We start from the raw sequence: 20,638 nt of genomic DNA on the forward strand, positions 1-20,638 counted from the left end.
TGCAACCTATCAGTAATGACTTTGAATGTAAATGGACTACACTCTCCAATTAAAACAATTTGGGTAACAGAATTAATACAATGCAAGTCCCATCTATATGCTTCCCAAAAGAGACTCCTTTCAGACCTAAAGACACAAAAGACTTGTGCAGACTGAAATGGAAGGGATGGAGAAACATTCATCACGCAAATGGATGTGAAAAGAGTGTGGGGTAGCAATACTTATATCAGATAAAATAGACTTTAATACCAACACTGTAAAAGGAGGCAAAGGATACTAATGAATTATACCAGGAACAATCTGACAAGAAAATATAACAATTGTAAATATTTATGCACCCAACATGGGAGCACCCAAATGCATAAAGCAGTTAATAAACCTAAAGGAACTAATCAGTAGTAATACAATAATAGTAGGGGACTTTCACACCCTATTTACATCAATGGATTGATCATCCAGAGAAAGACAACAAGAGAACAGTAGCACTGATGACACATTGGACCAGATGAATTTAGCAGGTATATTCAGAATATCCCAACCTAAAACAGCAGAATACACATTCTTCTCAAGGGCACACTGACTACTCTCCATTAGACATCACAGGTTAGGACACAAAAGAAGTCTCAACAAATTCAAAAAGATCAAAGTCACACCATGCCCCTTTCTGACCACAATGCTATGAAACTAGAAATCAACCACAAGATAAACTTGGAAAGAACATAAATACATGAAGGTTAAATAACATACTACTGAACAATAAATAAAGATAGCACCCAGGAAATAAAAAAATACATGGAGACAGTGAAAAGAAAAACACAATGGTTTGAGGTGCAGCAAAGGTGGATCTAAGAGGGAAGTTTATAGCAACATAGGCCTACTCAGAAGCAAGAAAAATCTCAAACAACCTAACAGTCCATGTAAAGATACCAGAAAAAGAAGAATAAATAAAAGACAAAAACAGTGGAAGGAAGGAAATAATAAAGACAGAGAAAAGATAAACAACACAGAAACTAAAAAAGAAAAAGAAAAAAAAAAAAAGGAAAGGAAGAAATAGAAACCAGGAGCTATTTCCTTGAAAAGATCAATACAACTGATAAACCTTTAGCCAGACTTAGCAAAAAAACAGTACTCAAATGAACAGAATCACAAATTATGGAGGAGAAATAACAATTGACGCCACGGAAATTCAAAGAATTATAAGAGAATCATGTGAAAAATTATGTGCCAAAAAATTGGGTAACCTAAAAGAAATGGATAAATTCCTGGAAACATATAAAATACAAAAACTGAACAGGAAGAAGTATAAAATGTGTGCAAACCAATTACAAACAATGAAATTCAATCAATAATCAAAAAATTCCCAAAAAACAAAAGTCCACGACCAGATGTCTTCACAGTGAAATCCACCAAATATTTATAGAAGACTTAAGACCTATTCTTGTCAAACTTTTCGGAGATATAGATGAGGAAGGAAAGCTTAGAAATAATTCTGTGAGACTTACATTACTCTGGTGCCAACACCAGATAAACACACTACAAAACAGAAAACTACAGGCCAATATCTCTGATGAATATAGATGCAAAAATCCTCAACATCATATTAGCAAATCTAATGCAAAAATACGTTTAAAAAATCATTGACCACAATCAAGTGTGATTTATTCCTGAGATTCAAATGTGATTCAGTATTTTCAAAGTAATTGATGTTAAACATCACATCAACAAGAGAAAGGATGAAAATCAAATGATCATTTCAACAGAAGCAGAAAAACATTTGACTAAGTACAATATCTATTCATGATAAAACCCTCAACAAAATAGATGTAGAAGGAACATAACTCAACAAAATAAAGACCATACATGAAAAGCCCACAGCTGACATCATACTCAAAGGGGCAAAACTGAGAACTTTTCCCGTAAGGTCAGGACCAAGACAAGGCTGTCCACTCTCACCACTTTCATTCAACATACTACTAGAAGTCTTAGCCACAGCAATCAGACAAGAAAAAGGAATAAAAGTCATCTAAGTGATAAACAAAGAAGGAAAACTCACTACTTGCAGATGACAAGATACTGTCTAGAGAAATCCCTATAAATTCCACCCAAAAACTACTAGAACCAATAAATGAATTCACTAAGACCACAGGATACAAAATCAACAACATACAGAAATCTGTTGTATTTCTATACACCAGCATTGAAGCAACAGAAAGAGAAATTAGAAAACAATCCCAATTACAATTACAGCAAAAATAATAAAATGCCTAGGAACAAATCAAACCAAGGAGGTCAAAGACCTGACTCTGAGAACTGTAAAACACCAATGAAAGAAGTTGAAGATGACGCAACCAATGGCAATGTTCATGGGTTGGAAGAACAAATATTGTTAAAATGTTTATACTACCCAAAGCAATCTAATCATGTAATGCATTCCCTATCAAAATACTAACAGCATGTTTCACAAAACTAAAACGGACAACTCTAAAATTTGTTTTAGATAGGGATGCCACCAAAATCACAAACCCAAATAGTCAAAGCAAGTTGAATAAGAACAAAATTGGAGTTATCACAGTTCCAGACTTCAAGTTATATTACAAAGCTATACTAATCAAAACAGTATGGTACGGGCAGAAAAGTAAACACTTGGATCAATGGAACAGAATAAAAAGCCCAGAAATAAACCCATGGTACAATTACTCTTTGAGAATGGAGGCAAAAATATGCAGTAGGAAGACAGTCTTTTCCACCAATGGAGTTGGGAAAACTGGAAAGGAACATGCAAAAGAATGAAACTGGACCACTTTCTTATACCAAAGACAAAAATAACTTCAAAATGAATTAAAGACCTAAATGTGACACCTGAAGTCATAAAAATCCTAGAAGAGAGGATAGACAGTAATTTCTCTGACATTGGCTATAGCAACATTTTTCCTGATATGTTTCCTGAGGCAAGGAAACAAAAACAGAAATAAACTACTGGGACTTCATCAAAACAGAACAAAACAAAACAAAACAAAACAAAACAAAACAAACCAGTTCTGCCCAGAGAAAGAAAACAATCAATAAAACTAAAAGACAATCTACCAAAGGGGAGAAGATATTTGCAAATGCAGATCTGTTAAAGGGTTAGTATCCAAAGTATACACAGAACTTCTACAACTCAACACTTAAAGAAACAAACAATCCAATTAACAGATGGGAGAAGACATGAGCAGACTTTTCTCCAAAGCAGATAACCACATGGCATCAGACACATGAAAAGATGCTCAACATCACTCATCATTAGGCAAATGCGAATCAAAAGTACAATGAGATATCATCTCACTCCTGCCAGAATGGCTAAAGTCAAAAACTAAAGAAACAGTAAGTGTTGGTGAGGATGTGGAGAAAAAGGAACCCTTGTGCATTGCTGGTGGAAATGCAAACTGGTGCAGCTACTGTTGAAGACAGTGGGGAGGTTTCCTAAAAACTTAAAAATAGAGCTACCATATATGATCCATTAATTCCACTATTGGGCATTTACCCAAAGAATATGAAAACAGTAATCTGAAAAGATATGTGCACCCCTATGCTTTTGCAGCGCTATTTACAATGGCTAAAATGTAGAAGCAGCTCAAGTGTGCTTGGATAGAAGATGGATAAAGAAGATGTGATATACATATCATATATATATTTATAATACACATATCTATATATATAATGAAATATTACTTAGCCATAAGAAAGAATGAAATCTAGCCATTTGAATCAACATGGATGGATCTAGAGAGTAAAATGCAAAGCAAAATAAGTCAGAGACAGACAAATACCATTTGATTTTGCTCAGATTTGGAATTTAAGTAACAAAACAGTGGGGGGGGGGGAAGAGAGAGAGGAAAACCAAAAAACATACCTTAAGTATTGAGAACAAAGTAAGTGATGGTTACCATGGGGATGGGTGAAATAGGTGAAGGGGATTAAGATCACACTTACTTGAACAGTACTGTGTAATGTATAGAATTGATGAGTCACTATATTGCACACCTGACACTAATATAACACTGTATGTAGACTATACTGGATTTAAAATTTTTAAAAATATACTTAGAGTCAATTTAAACAGGAAAAAAAAGGAAAAAAGAGCTCTCAATCAATATTCTTAAAAGTTAAAGAAAGACTACAGAATTTTCCAACTTCAGGGAGACTAAAACATTAAGGTATGAAATTGACATGTAGTTTTTCTCTATAAAGAAATTTTTTACTCACTGATGAAACTTAAATGAAATTGGAGAAGCACATGTTAATAATGTACCAATGTTAATGCCCTGACACTAATGGTTATATCATCCTTATACAGAGGATATTCTTTTTTGTTATAAACACATCCTACGACATTGAATGGAGATGGATCATCAAAGGGTGCAGGAATAAAAGATCTTCATGGTTATTTGCTGGTTTTCTTCTTCATATTTTATATTGTTTCAAAATTTAAAAAGTAGTGAAACATTTAAGTACTGCCCTATACCTCCAATTTGGGGCATAGGTCACAAGTTAGTGAAATCCTAACATTGACTGAGGAAGCAAGAGAGACGTTTCCTTTTGGGCTAAACCCTCTTCATGTGTAGAAATGGTCATACTGTCCCGAGGCAGTGGAATATCTGAAATTCTTGTTGGCATTAAGTATAGGGTTTAAATTATTTCTAGTTCTCTTTTAGGAGGCTGTTTTGTTTTGCAGTTAAAGAAATTCGGTTTTGTGCTCACTGTAGTTTTTATTTCCTTTCTTTTTTGTTTGTTTTGGTTGTTGTTTTATTTTTCACATAACTGATATTCTTTTTTTTTTTTTTTTAGATTTTATTTATTTATTTGACAGAGAGAGAGACAGCCAGCGAGAGAGGGAACACAAGCAGGGGGAGTGGGAGAGGAAGAAGCAGGCTCTCAGCAGAGGAGTCCGATGCAGGGCTCGATCCCAGGACTCTGGGATCGAGCCCTGAGCCAAAGGCAGACGCTTAATAACTGATATTCTTGACATGAATCTCCAGGGGGCATTTCTTTTTCTTTACTTCTTCTTCTTTTTTTAAAATTAATCCCCTGTGTCTCTTATGAGCAAAGTGATAAAACTGTGCCTTTTGTTAATGTACAATTTGAAGCAAGAATTCTTTGTTACAAAATTTGGGTTCCTCTTATATGAGGGATTTCCCAATAGGTCTTCTCATTTACAGCATTACATTTTCATTTAGAATTTTTATGGAGACATTTATCTTCATCTTCATATATAAGAAAGAAGACAGAAAATGAATCTTACCCGGCCAAAAAGAAGATTCTAATTATTTGTAATGTTGGGTCCTGTCATTTTAATGAGTCTCAGTAGAAGTGAAAGTCATTAACTGATGCATCTAATTTCCAGAATGCATGTCTGGTTTTAGAGTCCTTCTGCAGAAAAGCTTTGGAATTAACTTTCCTCTTAAATTATTGAATTTTTTATAATGTTCTAAGAGGGAGAATATTCATCATTTATTTTTGACCCCTGTTTCTACCATATTCCCATAGGGGGAAATCATATGAATGTATCCTAGATATGGTAAGTCACTTAAAATTTGCAGTAAATATCTAGGTCATAAATGAAAGCATTCCCACAAGTAAAAGTCAGGTAATATCCACTGACTTTTGAACTGTCATTTACTTTTCTATTTTTCTGTACTTGTAATAGTCAAAGCTTCATGATTAAATGCAACTGATATGAGAAGACTGATATATTTGAAATGAACAAAAAATAATAAGTGAAATAAGGTAAAGGAACACTGGGGAAGTACTGCATTGGGACAAAATAATGGTATATATCAGAATATTTCAGTATAGAGAAAATATGTAACTGTCATTATTTCTATATTTCACAAATTTTTAAGTGTTTTAATGAGGTAAGAATTTTTGAAGAACATTACATATAGACATTGGTATTAATTTTCTGGATGTTATAATAAATTTTTCAATAATTTTTAAGCTATACATAGAAAATACCTTTCAGGTCAAACTTATGTTCTATTTACGACATTGAGACAGAATTCAGCTCATTTGGAAATGATCAGCTAAAATTTAAATGATCTTTCAAGTTCAAAAAGGAAAAAGAAAAAATTAAATTGTGTTGTTATCATAACTTTAAGTAGTTATGTATCTTTAAGTAGTTAAGTAGCTATGAAATTTTAAGTAGTTAAGTATCATAAAATTAAGAAGTGTTAAGTAGTTGTTGATATCATAGTATCATAACTGTTGCTTAAATGGAACCATCAGTTAGAGTGACCTAGGTTGATATACTTTTAACTATCATCTATCCTATTAAATTGGATCAATTTTTTAAACTTCTTTACATTTCTAATTACTTTTTTCTGTCTGTAGCTTTTGTAAAAATCCTCTTATTTGCAATTCTGAAATTGTTTTGCTGTGTATTTCATAAGACTCAAGTCTGAAATGAGGAATCAGTCAAGAGAGATCGAGTTCGTTCTCCTAGGATTGACTGACAACCCACAATTGCAAATTGTGATTTTCATATTTTTCTTTCTAAACTATGTGTTGAGTGTGACGGGGAACTTATCCATCATCCTTCTTACCTTGCTGGATCCCCGCCTCAAGACTCCCATGTATTTTTTCCTCCGAAATTTCTCTTTCTTGGAAGCTTCGTTGACAACAGTCTGTATTCCCAGATTCCTGATAAGCATTGTGACTAAAAACAAAATAATTTCCTACAATAGCTGTGCATCTCAGTTATTCTTTTTCCTCTTATTAGAAATTACAGAATTTTACCTACTGGCTGCCATGTCTTTGGACCGTTATGTAGCAATCTGCAAACCCCTACATTACCCCATCATTATGAACAACAAAGTGTGTTACCAACTTCTATTCAGTTCATGGACAGTTGGCTTTCTCCTTTCGTTTCCACCAGTGGCCTCTGGACTGACACTGGACTTCTGTGCTTCCAGAGTAATTGATCATTTCATGTGTGACACTTCCCCTGTGCTGCAGCTTTCCTGCACTGACACTCATTTCCTGGAATTGCTTTCCTTTGTCTTATCTCTTGTAAATCTCCTGGTCACGTTGCTGTTACTGATTCTTTCTTACACATATATTATCAAGACCATTCTAAAGATCCCCTCTGCTCAGAATAGAACAAAGGCTTTTTCTACTTGTTCTTCTCATATGATTGTAGTCTCCCTTACTTATGGGAGCTGTATCTTTAATTACATAAAGCCAACAGCAAAGGAAAGGGTGACTCTATCCAAAGGTGTAAGTGTTATTTATACCTCGGTTGCCCCTTTATTAAACCCTTTCATTTACACTCTCAGAAACCAGCAAGTGAAACAAGCCTTCAAGGACATACTCCAAAAGATTTTCTCTTTTTTCAAAAAATGAAGAAGAAACTTAATTTTAAAATCTTGGAGAAAAGAGTAAATAAAACCTTTGACTCATCTTAGAGTTTTCTTAATCTGTCCTTCAAGAAGTTCACCTCATAATATTTTTTTCAACTCACAATATTTTAACCAAACCCTTCAGCACAGAGCATCTTTTCCTTCCTACTTCTCTTTATGATCATAATTCCTTTCAGTGCTACAAGATGAGTCATCTATTAGGTTATCAACACAAACGTGAAGTTTCTTTTATTCTACAAAACATGGTACTGACCCCTCAAAAAATGATTTTAAATAGATATTCAGCATAAGAATATTATAGAATTATACACACATCAATATAGCAACATGCACTACCATGGGGACTCTAGGAAGGTCTTCAAATGTCACTCAAATGTTTTCAACAAGGCCAGAAAAAAGAGAGGCTTCAAGTCATAAAAAGCTCATATGTTGTAAAATGAAGCAGGACTTTATCTGGTAGGTCTATAGACCTGAGAATTTGGAGTGAATAAGAAGCACATAAACAGTTGGCTTGTCAAAAAACAAATCAGTGTTCTCATTCTTAAAATGTCTTTTCAATTTACTTGGAGTACAGTATAGAAACATGTATGGCAGGTGATACTAATGCAGGTGTTATTTACGAGAGTTTTCTTTTTTAATATAAAAAACCTATGTGAGCAGATTTTTATTTTATAGACATTGCTATGTTAAATGTATTGAGGATGGTTTTTGGGAGGTTGGAATCTGGGAGATAACTCAGAGGGCCAATATTTTAAGCTAAATGAGTTATTTGAGATTTGAAATGCAATAGTGTCAATGAATCTGAAGCTCCAGGAAGTGGTTCCAGAGATATTTAGGAAGACAAAGAGGAATGGTTGGACATTTGGTTATATGGGATCATTGAAAAACTATTTTAAAAAACGATTAGAGGCCCCCTTCGCCTTCCCTTCTGCCCACTCCTGCACGTGCTCACTCATACTTTTAATGCTTTTAAAGAAGGAAGTATTACTGGTATCCTGTCAGATAAAAATAAAAATAAAAATGGATCTACAAAGAAATTCATGAAATACAACAAGTTCCATATTGGATATGCTATGCTGTCAGAAAAATATGAGTGAAAAAATCCTTAAGGTATTTAATGCTGTCACTCCTACCCATGTGGCCCTTGGGAGAAAGTAATGTAAGCTCAGGTTTGTGTTCTGATTTATTTTACTAGTTTAGGCCAACACTGTTTTTTGTTTTTAAAGGTTTTATTTATTTATTTGAGAGACAGAGAGTGAGAGAGCAGCAGAAGAAGAGGGAGCCTGATGCGGGGCTTGATCCTAGGACCCTGGGATCACGACCTGAGCCAAAGGCAAATGCTTAACTGGCTGAGCCACCCAGACACCCCTTAAGCCAACACTGTTAATGGTCTTCTTTTTTCAGGCAATTACAAGGGAATAAGTTCATGTTATTATATTTCAACCATTCAAAGCTTTCCAATAAGCATTTTAAGAATTACTTGACCCTTATTAGAGTTAGTTTTTATTTTTCTCATTCTTTGGGTTGTCATTTCACTTTCCTGATAGTGTCCTTTGGTCACAAAACTTTTAATTTTGATGAAGTCAAGTTTTTCTATTTTTTAAAATTTTCTTGCTTGTGCTTCTGGTGTCATATTTAAAACATCATTGCTTAATCCAGAGTTGCAAAGATGATACCTGCTGTTTATTCTAAGAACTTCATAGTTTTATATCTTACATTTAGGTCTTTAGTTTCTATTGAGTTAATGTCTGTGTATGGTTTAAGGTAGAGATTAAACTCCACTTTTGCATAAAAATAGTTATGACAACATAATTTGTTGAAAAGCCTATTATTTCCTCATTGAATAATCTTGGCACCTGAGTTAAAAATCAATTGACCATACATGTATGGGTCTATTAGAGACTCCCCTTTCTATTCCTTTGAGCTATTGCTCAATGGCTGTGCCTGTATCACACTGTCTTTCTTGATCACTGTATCTTTGTATTAAGTTTTGAAATTGGAAAATATGACTGTTTCAACTTTGTTCCTCTTTTTCAATATTGTTTTGGCTATTCAGGGTCCCTTGCAATTCCATATGAATTTTAGAGTCAGATTGTTCATTTATGCAAAAAGAGCAGTTGAACATTTAACAAGGATTATTGGGAATTATTACCATCTTAATTAACAATATCGAGTCTACTATCAGATAATATGAGATGTCTTTTCATTTATTTAGGACTTCTTTAGTTTTTTTAAGCTTTGTTATTTTCTTGGATACAATGTTACACTTGGTTAAATTTACATAAAATAATTCCTACAACTGAATAATAAAAAAGAACAAACAATCAAAAAAATATAGGAAAAGGACTTAAAGGAGATAAAGAAACAGGAAAAAGCACATGAAAGATGCTCAAGAACAGTAGTATTTAGGAAAATGTAAGTCAAAACCACAGTGATATACCACGTTACAGCCACTGGGACAGTTATGTGTGTGTACGTGTGTGTGCCTGTGCGTGTGTGAGCACATATATGTTGGTTATATACATCACAAAAAATAGTAAGTGCTGTTGTACAGATAACAAGTCATGATGTACAGAATTAGGAACCCTCATACGCTGCTGGTGGGAACGTAAAATGTGCGGCCACTCGGAAAAGTTTGGCAGCTCATCAAGACGGTAAATATAGTTACCGTATAACCCAGACATTCTACTTCTAGGAATTGACAACATATGTTCACACAAAAACTTCAACACACATTTTCATAGACCCATCATGCATAAGAGTCAACAAGTAGAAACAACCTAAGTAATCTTCAAGTGAAGAATGGATCAACAAAATGTGGCACAGGTATATTTTATTCATTTTCATTTTATTGTGCTTTGCTTGGTCGCACTATGCATATACTGCATTCGTTACAAGTGAAGGTCTGTGGCAATCCTGCATCAAGCAAGTCTACTGGTGCCATTTTTCCAATAGCATTTGCTCATCTCTGTATTGCATTGTAGTAATTCTCACAAAATTTCAAGCTTTTTCATCATTATTATACTTGTTATGGTGATCTGTGATCGTGATCTTTGATGTTACAATTGCAATTGTTTTGGGACACATAAGCACTGCCCATATAAGACAGCAGCTATAATCAGCAAATGCTGTGTGTGTTCTGACTGCTCCCCTGACCAGCTGTTCCCCCTTCTCTCTCCTTCTCTTCTGGCCACTCTATTCCTTGACACACACCAATATTGAAATTAGGCTAAGTAATAACCCTAAAGTGGCCTGTAAGTGTTCAAGTAAAAGAAAGAATCACATGTTTCTCACTTTAAATCAAAAACTAGAAATGATTAGGCTTAATGAGGAAGGCATACAAAAAGCCAGGATAGGCCAAAACCTGGTTCTCTTGCAGTAGCTAGCCAAATTACAAATACAAAGAAAAAGTTCTTGAAGGAAATTAAAGTGCTACTTTTGTGAAAGACATGAGTGATAAGAAAGGGAAGCAGCCTTATTGCTGATAGGGAGAAATTTTTATTGGTCTGGGTAGAAGGTCAAATCAAGCACAAACTTCCCTTAAGCCAAAGCCTAAACCAGAGCAAGGCCCTAATTCTCCTCCATTCTATGAAGACTGAGAGAGGTGAGGAAGCTACAGAAAAAAAAATCTGAAGCAAGCAGAGATTGGTTCATGAGGTTTAAGGAAAGAGGCCAACTCCATCACACAAAAGTACAAGGTGAAGTAGCAAGGACTGATGGAGCCGCTGAAGTCAGTTATCCAGAAGATCTAGCTACGGTAATCAGTGAAGGTGGCTACACTAAACCACACATTTTCGGTGTAGATGAAGAAGACTTATAGTGGATGAAGATGCCATCTAGGACTTTTATAGCTACAGAAGAGTAGCCAATGCCTGGCTTCAAAGCTTCAAAGGCTAGACTGACTCTCTTGTTAAGGCTAAGGCAGCTAGTGGTTCTAAATTGAAGCCAATGCTCATTGCCCATTCTGAAAGACCTAGGCCTCTTAAAAATTACACTAAATCTTCTCTGCTGGAGCTCCATAAATGGAATAACAGAGCCTGGATGACAGCACATCTGTTCACATCATGGTTTATAAATATTTTAAGCTCACTGTTGAGATTACTGCTCAGCAAAAGATTCCTTCAAAATACTGTTGTTCATTGACAACAACCTGACCATTCAAGAACTCTTATGGAGATGTACAACACGATTAATGTTGTTTTCATGACTGCTAACACCACCATTCTGCAGCCCACGGATTAAGGGGTAATTCTGACTTGCAAGTCTTATAATTTAGGAAATATAATTCATAAGGCTAGAGATGCCATGGATACCGATTCCTCTGATGGATCTAAGCAAAGTAAATAAAAAATCTTCTAGAAAGGATTTACCACTCCAGACACCATTAAGAACATTTGTGATTCATAGGAAGGGGGTCAGAAAGTATCAACATGAACAGGAGTTTGGAAGTCATTGATTGCAACATACAGTGTTTATAAACATGATCAGTTATTGTTCTGTGCAGAAATAATTGAACCCCGGACTTTGGTCGAATTCACTTATAGTATACCAATAATATAATGAACTATATTAGAAATAATGAAAGAGTTAGGGAAGGAAAAGTTTGAGCACCAGATAGAATGTTGAGCAAACTAACAGCAATGATCTCATGCTGAAGCTCTGGAGAATGGTTCAAGAATGTTTAAGACATTGCTATGGATGCAGTGGTGGGTAGAGAGCCTGCTTACAGAGGGACCACAAAGTATTAGAAATGGCAGAGTGCAAAATCCAAACTTTAATGACATGTGCCTGGATTAAAAGTGCTGAGGTGACATAAGGAACTAATCCCAGGAATGCCAGGGTACTCTGAGGGTCCCCTGGGTCACAAGAAGAATGGGTGGCACTAAGGTGCTGCACTGTTCCCATGCATGGAGCCAAGAAACCAGCAGAGATTGCTGGTGCTGGCTTTTTGCTATAAACTGTGAATGCTGCGTGGTTGGGAGTCCATGTTCTTGGGATGAGCTGGTGAGCCTGGGAAGACCATCCCCCAGATGAACAGTGCTGGTCCTTCCTAGGGGCATCCCTGAAATTTGGAGTTTTGAAACTTGGTCATGGTTCTGATGGATAGAGGCTCAGACACAGGCAGAGGGAATGCAGAGTTCAGACAGAAACCAGGAAAAAATATAAGGTGATTGATGGCTTTTATGTGAGGGCTCACTGAAGACTAGGGGGTGCAAATTTTCAGCTCTGAGGCTAGAGATGAGGGTACAGCCATCTACATCCAACCATCATTGCTGAAAGTCTTCACGGTACGAAACAGCACCACCTAGTCGAGGCCACAGCCCCATACACCAAGCCCCATGTCCTGAGCCCTAGAGATGCATTTCCCCTAAAACAAGTCAGCCTGAGAATCAATGTAGCAGACCTGTCCCCCAGAAGACCAGCACAAAAAACTAGCTCACACCAAGTTTATTGACTATAGAGTGCAAAAAAGCTTTAGCTCTAGGGGAAATAGGCTTGAGCTTTTTAAAAAATTTTTTAACTTTAATTCTTTATTTCTTTTATTTTTATTACTTATTCATTTTTTCTTATATTTTCCAATTCATTTTTCATCTTTTATTAACTCTTTAAATATTTATATATAACCATTTCATATATAGATTTTATTTTTTGTCTACCTTTATCTTATTTTATTTTATTTTATGTTTTATTTTGGGATTTAGGTTCTTTTAACAAGCAGACCAAACCACAGCCAAAATCTAGTTTATTTGGGGTTTTCTTGTTTTATGCCTTTGTTTTTCTTGGTTTTGCGGGGTTTTTTTCTTTGTTTTTGTTTTTTGTTTCATTTTGTTTGTTCGTTTTAATTGTTCTTTTTCCTCTTTTCTTTTCTTGATAAAATGAGGAGACAGAGGAATTCAACTAAAAAGAAAGAACACGAGGTAGAACTCACACCCAGGGATTTAATCAATACAGACTAAATAAGATGTCTGAATTAGAATTGAAAACAATGATTATAAGGATATAAGCTGGGCTTGAAAAAAGCTCAGAAGACACTAGAGAGTCCCTAAATACAGAGATAAAAGAACTAAAATGTAGTCAGGCCAAAATTAAAAATAAAACAACCAAGATGTAAACACAAATGGAGGGCATGGAGGGGAGAATGGATGAAGTGGAGGAGCAAATCAGTGATACAGAAGATAGAATTATAGAAAATAATGAAGCCAAAAAGAAGAGGGAAAGAAAGGTAATGGACCATAAAGATAGACTTAGGGAATACAGCGACTTAGTGAAACATAATAACATTCATATCAGAGGAATCCCAGAAGACAAAGAGAGAGATAAATGGGGAGAAGGTTTTTTTGAGGAATTTATTGCTGAAAACGTCACTAATCTGGGGAAGGACAGAGACATCAAAATCCAAGAAGTACAGAGAACTTCCATTAAATTCAACAAAAGCCAGCCATCATTAAGGCATATCATAGTCAAATTCATGAAATACACAGATAAGGAAAGAAACCTGGAAACAACAAGGGAAAAAAGATCCTTATCCTACAAGGGGAGACAAATCAGGTTCTCAGTGGATCTGTTCACAGACATTTGGCAGGCCAGAAAAGAGTGAAAGGAAATATACAACGTGCTGAATGGGAAAAACCTGAAGCCAAGAATTCTTTATCCAGCAAGGCTGTCATTCAGAATAGGATAGGTAAAGAATTTTCCAGGCAAAAACTAAAGGTAGTCATAAAAACTAAACCAGCCTTGCAAGAAATTTTAAGAGGGACTCTTTGAATGGAGAAAAAAATACCAAAAGCAACAAAGACTAGAAAGGACTAAAAAACATCACCAGAAATACCAACTCTACAGGTAACACAACTGTATGAAATTCATAACTTTCAATAATCACTCTGAATATAAATGGACTAAATGCTCCAATCAAAAGACATACGGTACCAGAATGGATTAAAAAAAATCCATCTTTATGCTTCCTACAAGAGACTCATTTTAGACCTAAAGAAACCTGCAGATTGAAAGTGAGGAGATAGAGAACAATCTATGATGCAAATGGATGTCAAAAGGAAGCTGGAGTAGCCATACTTACATCAGACAAACTAGATCTTAAAATAAAGACTGTAATAATAGATGAAGAGGGCATTATACCAAAATTAAGAGTCTAAGTATCAAAAAGGTCTAACAATTGTAAATATTTTGCTCCCAGCTTGGGAGCACAAAATATATAAATTAATTAATAACAAACATAAAGAGCCTCATTGATGATAATACAAAAATAGTAGGAGACTTTAACACCCACTTACAACAAGGGATAGATCATCTAAGCAGCAAATCAACAAGAAAACAGTGACTTTGAATAACACACTGGACCAGATGGACTTAACAGATATATTCAGAACGTTTCATCCTAAAGCAGCAGAGTACACATTCTTCTCGAATGCACATAGAACATTCTCCAGAATAGATCACATACTTGCTGACAAATCAGCCTTCAACAAGTACAAAAAGATTGAGATCCTACCATGCATATTTTCAGACCACAGCACTGTGAAACTGGAAGTCAACCACAAGAAAAAATTTGGAAAGAACTCAATTACGTGGAAGTTAAAGAACATCCTAGAAAAAAATGAATGGGTCAACCAGGAAATAAAAGATGAATTTTAAAAATACACAGGGGTCACCTGGGTGACTCAGTCCATTGAGCATCCGACTGTGGATTTCATCTAAGATCATGATCTCAGGATCCTGGGATCAAGACCCAAGTCAGGCTCCATGCTCAGCAGGGAGTCTGCTTGAGGATTTCCTCCCTCTCACTCTGCCCCTGCCCCCCACTTGAAATAAATCTTAAAAAAAATACATGGAAGCAAATGAAATTGAAAGCACGACAGCCCAAACCCTTTAGGATGCAGCAAAAGCAGTCCTAACAGGGAAGTGTACTGCAATACAGGCCTATCTCAAGAAGCTAGAAAAGTCTCACGATGTCACCTTACACCTAAAGGAGCTAAAAAAAAGGAACAGCAAATAATGCCTAAAGGCAGCAGAAGGGAGATAATATAGATTAGAGCAGAAATAAATATATAAAAACAAACAAACAAACAAACAAGAAAGCCATGAAACTAAAGAGCTGGTTTTTTTGAAAGAATTGATAAAATTGATAAACTGCTAGCCAGACTTACCAAAAAGAAAAGAGAAAGGACCCAAATAGATATGAATGATAAAGGAGAGATCACAACCAACACCACAGAAATACAAACAATTATAAGAGAATACTATGAAAAAATATAGGCCAACAAACTGGGTATCCTGGAAGAAATGGACAAATTTGTGAAAGTGCACACACACACACACACACACACACACACACACACACACACACACACAATGGAATATGACTCAGCTATAAAAAGGATGAGATCTTGCCATTTACAGCAACTTTCATGAACATAGAGGATACTATGCGAAGTGAAATATGCCAGATAGAGAAAGACAAATACCAGATGCTTTCACTTATAGTAGAATCTAAAAACAAAATGAACAAGTAAACCAGCAAACAAAGCAGAAACAGACCCATCAATACAGAGAACAAATTGATGGTTGCGAGATGGGAGGTGTTGGGGCGATGAGCACAATGGGTGAAGAGGAATGGGAGGTATAGGCTTCTACTTATGGAATAAAAAGTCACAGGAATAAAAGTTACAGCATAGGGAATATAGTCAATGCTATTGTAAACCTGTTGTATGGTGACAGGTGGTATCTACTCTTATGGTGGGCATAGCACAATGTACAGGCTTGCTGAATTGCAATGCTGTACACCTGACACTAATGTAACATTGTGTGTCAGCAATACTCAATAAAAACAAGCAAAGTGTTATTGATGAATAAGTACAAGTGAATTGAGTTGCTAAATGGAACAGACTGTATGTGACTGTGAGCACCCTCAAGGAGAAGAAAAAGTAACATTATTAAAACAAGGAAATAAAACCACAGCCATCCTGGAATGGAGAAGGTGAGGGTGGATGGGGTGAAGTGAAATTGCAGAAAAGGGTCATATATTACTGTGCCTTGGCCTTGTTAAAATTAGGCACTTATATTGAGGGCACAAAGAAACTTTTCTTTTTCCTGAAAAATGAGACATATGAGTTTCTCAGACCCATTTTCTCTGAGCTAGAAACATTATTTGCAGGGGATACAATGGCATTGGTGCACTAAGTGACTCATTGTCCAAACTCTCATGTTATCTCTAGCCTAAAGATATAAGAGCAGTTGATTATTTATTTAAAAAAGCAACAAAAACAGACTCATATCTTACATAAGAATAAATTCTGGATGGATTAAAGAGGCAAATGAGAAGAACAAAACCATAGAAATAGTGAACATAAATGAATATTTACATGAATTTGAAGCATGTGTGGCAAGGTGCTCTAAGAAGAATAGGTTACCAAGAATTCTGGATACGATGTTTTTGAGTAGAAACACGTCATAAATTAGTTAAGGAGAGGTTCTGAAAACTTGACTCAACAAAAGAGATTCACAATGGGTTTATATCCAAATACATAGATATCTCCTACTAGTAAATGAGAAGACATAATCTCCTACAAAGCTGACTTGCTAGCTCAGGCCATGGCAGCCATAACAACAAATAGTTTCAAAGGACAGTGCTTCAATTGTGGAAGAAATAGGCATACTTGCACCCAATGCCTTCTTAAGAATAGAAATATGATGGGAAAAAACAATCGAAATAATTTCCCTAGTCTTTGTCCCCAGTGCAAAAAGGGGAATCATTGGGCTAGTCAGTGCCACTCTAAAGTTCACAAAGATGGTACTGCTCTACAGGGAAATGGGTTACGGGGCAAGCCCTCAGCCCCCAACCAAAAGGGGGCACCCCCAACCTCAATCTCGGACAATTTTAGATTTGTTACACGCTACACCGGGGAGCACTGAACTTGTTCTTCCATGTAGAGAAAACTTTTTATTGCTCCTAAATCAGACTCCTCAAAAGGTTCCTACAGGCTGTTTTGGCCCTTTGCCAAACAATACTGTAGGGCTAATTTTAGGATGATCTAGTTTGACTAAAGAAGGTGTTTTAGTTCTTACAGGAGGCATTGACTCAGATTATACTGGAGAAATCATGGTCTTAATGTCTTCAAATACCCCATATACATTTTTATTTTTTTTTATTTTTTGGGTTTTTTTGGTTATTTATTTATTTATTTATTTATTTTTATAATAATATTTTTTATTATATTATGTTAGTCACCATACAGTACATCTTTGGTTTTTGATGTAAAGTTCCATGATGCATTAGTTGCGTATAACACCCAGTGCACCATGCAATACGTGCCCTCCTTACTACCCATCACCGGTCTATCCCATTCCCCCACCCCCTCCCCTCTGAAGCCCTCAGTTTGTTTCTCAGAGTCCATAGTCTCTCATGCTTCGTTCTCCCTTCTGATTACCCCCCCCTTTCCTTATCCCTTTCTTCTCCTACCGATCTTCCTAGTTCTTATGTTCCAGGTGAGAGAAATCATATGATAATTGTTTTTCTCTGCTTGACTTATTTCACTTAGCATTATCTCCTCCAGTGCCATCCATGTTGCAGCAAATGTTGAGAAATCGTTCTTTCTGATGGCTGAGTAATATTCCGTTGCATATATGGACCACATCTTCTTAATCCAGTCATCTGTTGAAGGGCATCTCGGCTCCTTCCACGATTTAGCTATTGTGGACAATGCTGCTATGAACATTGGGGTGCATATGGCCCTTCTCTTCACTACGTCTGTATCTTTGGGGTAAATACCCAGTAGTGCAATGGCTGGATCATAGGGTAGCTCAATTTTTAACTTTTAAAGTGACCTCCACACTGTTTTCCAGAGTGGCTGTACCAACTTGCATTCCCACCAACAATGTAGGAGGGATCCCCTTTCTCCACATCCTCTCCAGCAATTGTTGTTTCCTGCCTTGTCAATTTTTGCCATTCTAACTGGCGTAAGGTGGTATCTTAGTGTGGTTTTGATTTGAATTTCCCTGACGGCTAATGATTTTGAACATTTTTTCATGTGTCTGTTAGCCATTTGTATGTCTTCATTGGAAAAGTGTCTGTTCATATCTTCTGCCGATTTTATGATTTGTTTATTTGTTTCTTGTGTATTGAGTTTGACAAGTACTTTGTAGATCTTGGATACCAGTCTTTTATCTGTAGTGTCATTTGCAAATATATTCTCCCATTCCGTGGGCTGCCTCTTAGTTTTTTTGACTGTTTCCTTGGCTGTGCAGAAGCTTTTTATCTTGATGAAGTCCCACAAGTTCATTTTTTCTTTTGATTCTCTTGCCTTTGGAGATGTGTTATGAAAAAGGTTGCTGTGGCCGATGTCGTAGAAGTTGCTGCCTATGCTCTCCTCTAGGATTTTGATGGATTCCTGTCCTACATCAAGGTCTTTCATCCATTTGGAGTTTATTTTTGTGTATGGTGTGAGAGAGTGGTCAAGTTTCATTCTTTTGCATGTAGCTGTCCAATTTTCCCAGCACCATTTATTGAAGAGACTGTCTTTTTCCCACTGGATGTTTTTTCCTGCTTTGTCAAAGATTAGTTGCCCAAAGAGCCGAGGGTCCATTTCTGGGCTCTCTATTCTGTTCCACTGGTCTATGTGTCTGTTTTTGTGCCAGTACCATGCTGTCTTTGTGATCACAGCTTTGTAGTACAGCTCGAAATCCGGCATTGTGATGCCCCCAGCTTTGTTTTTCCTTTTCAACAATTCCTTGGTGATTCAGGGCCTTTTCTGGTTCCACACAAATTTAAGGGCTGTTTGTTCCAGTTCTTTGAAAAATGTCATTGGTATTTTGATCAGGATAGCATTGAAAGTATAGATTGCTCTGGGTAGCATGGACATTTTAATTATGTTAATTCTTCTGATCCATGATCATGGAATATTTTTCCATCTTTTTATGTCTTCCTCAATGTCTTTCAAGAGTGATTTGTAGTGTCTAGAATATAGATCCTTTATGTCTCTGGTTAAGTTAATTCCAAGGTAACGTATGATTTTTGGTGCTATTGTAAATGGAATGGATTCCCTAATTTCTCTTTCTTCAGTCTCATTGTTTGTGTATAGAAATGCAACTGATTTCTGAGCATTGATTTTGTATCCCACCACTGAATTGCTCTATAACTTCTAGTAGTTTGGGGGTGGATTCTTTTGGGTTTTCCATATAGAGTATCATGTCATCTGCGAAGAGAGACAGTTTGACTTCTCCTTTGCTGATTTGGATACCTTTTATCCCTTTTTGTTGTCTGATTGCTGTTGCAAGGACTTCTAGTACTATGTTGAATAATAATGGCGAGAGTGGGCATCCTTGTCATGTTCCTGATCTTAAGGGAAAGGCTTCCAGCTTTTCCCCATTGAGAATAATATTTGCTGTAGACTTTTCATAGATGGTTTTTATGAGATTGAGGAATGTGCCCTCTATCCCTACACTCTGAAGGGTTTTAATCAGGAGAGGATGCTGTATTTTGTCAAATGCTTTTTCTGCATCTATTGAGAGAATCATATGATTTTTGGCTTTTTTCTTGTTGATATAATCTATCACACTGATAGATTTGCGAATGTTGAACCACCCTTGCATCCCAGGGATGAATCCCACTTGGTCATGATGGATAATCCTTTTAATGTACTGTTGGATCCTATTAGCTAGGATCATGTTGAGAATGTTGGTGTCCATATTCCTCAAGAATATTGGTCTGTAATTCTTCTTTTTGATGGGTCTTTGCCTGGTTTGGGGATCAAGGTAATATTGGCCTCATAGAATGAATTTGGTAGTTTTCCTTCTGTTTCTATTTTTTGAAACAGCTTTAGGAGAATAGGTATTATTTCTTCTTTGAATATTTGGAAGAATTCCCCGGGGAATCCATCAGGCCCTGGAGTTTTGTTTTTTGGAAGGTTTTTATTTTTATTTTATTTTTAAAAAAATATATTTTTTTATTTATTTAACAGAGATAGAGAGAGCCAGCAAGGGAGGGAACACAAGCAGGGGGAGTGGGAGAGGAAGAAGCAGGCTCATAGCAGAGGAGCCTGATGGGGGGCTCGATCCCATAACGCTGGGATCACACCCTGAGCTGAAGGCAGACGCCTAATGACTGTGCCACCCAGGCGCCCCTTTTGGAAGGTTTTTAATCATGGCTTCAATCTCTTCATAATTAATTGGTCTGTTTAAAAAATCAATTTCTTCCTGTTTCAGTCTTGGTAGTTTAGAGGTTTCTAGGA

The 20,638-nt window shown here is 36.2% G+C and overlaps 1 protein-coding gene across 1 annotated transcript; it reads left to right on the top strand.

Moving 5' to 3' along the window:
• Positions 1 to 6,441: 6,441 nt before the first annotated feature.
• LOC123797163 (olfactory receptor 6C6-like) lies at positions 6,442 to 7,380 on the top strand. The gene has a single exon (XM_045804926.2). The coding sequence runs from the start codon at positions 6,442 to 6,444 to the stop codon at positions 7,378 to 7,380; it is 939 nt and encodes a 312-aa protein (XP_045660882.2).
• The last annotated feature ends 13,258 nt before the right edge of the window (positions 7,381 to 20,638 follow it).

The sequence above is a fragment of the Ursus americanus genome, chromosome 25 (assembly GCF_024610735.1).
Source record: "Ursus americanus isolate L20-20 chromosome 25, mUrsAme1.1.p, whole genome shotgun sequence".
Taxonomy (NCBI): Eukaryota; Metazoa; Chordata; class Mammalia; order Carnivora; family Ursidae; genus Ursus; species Ursus americanus.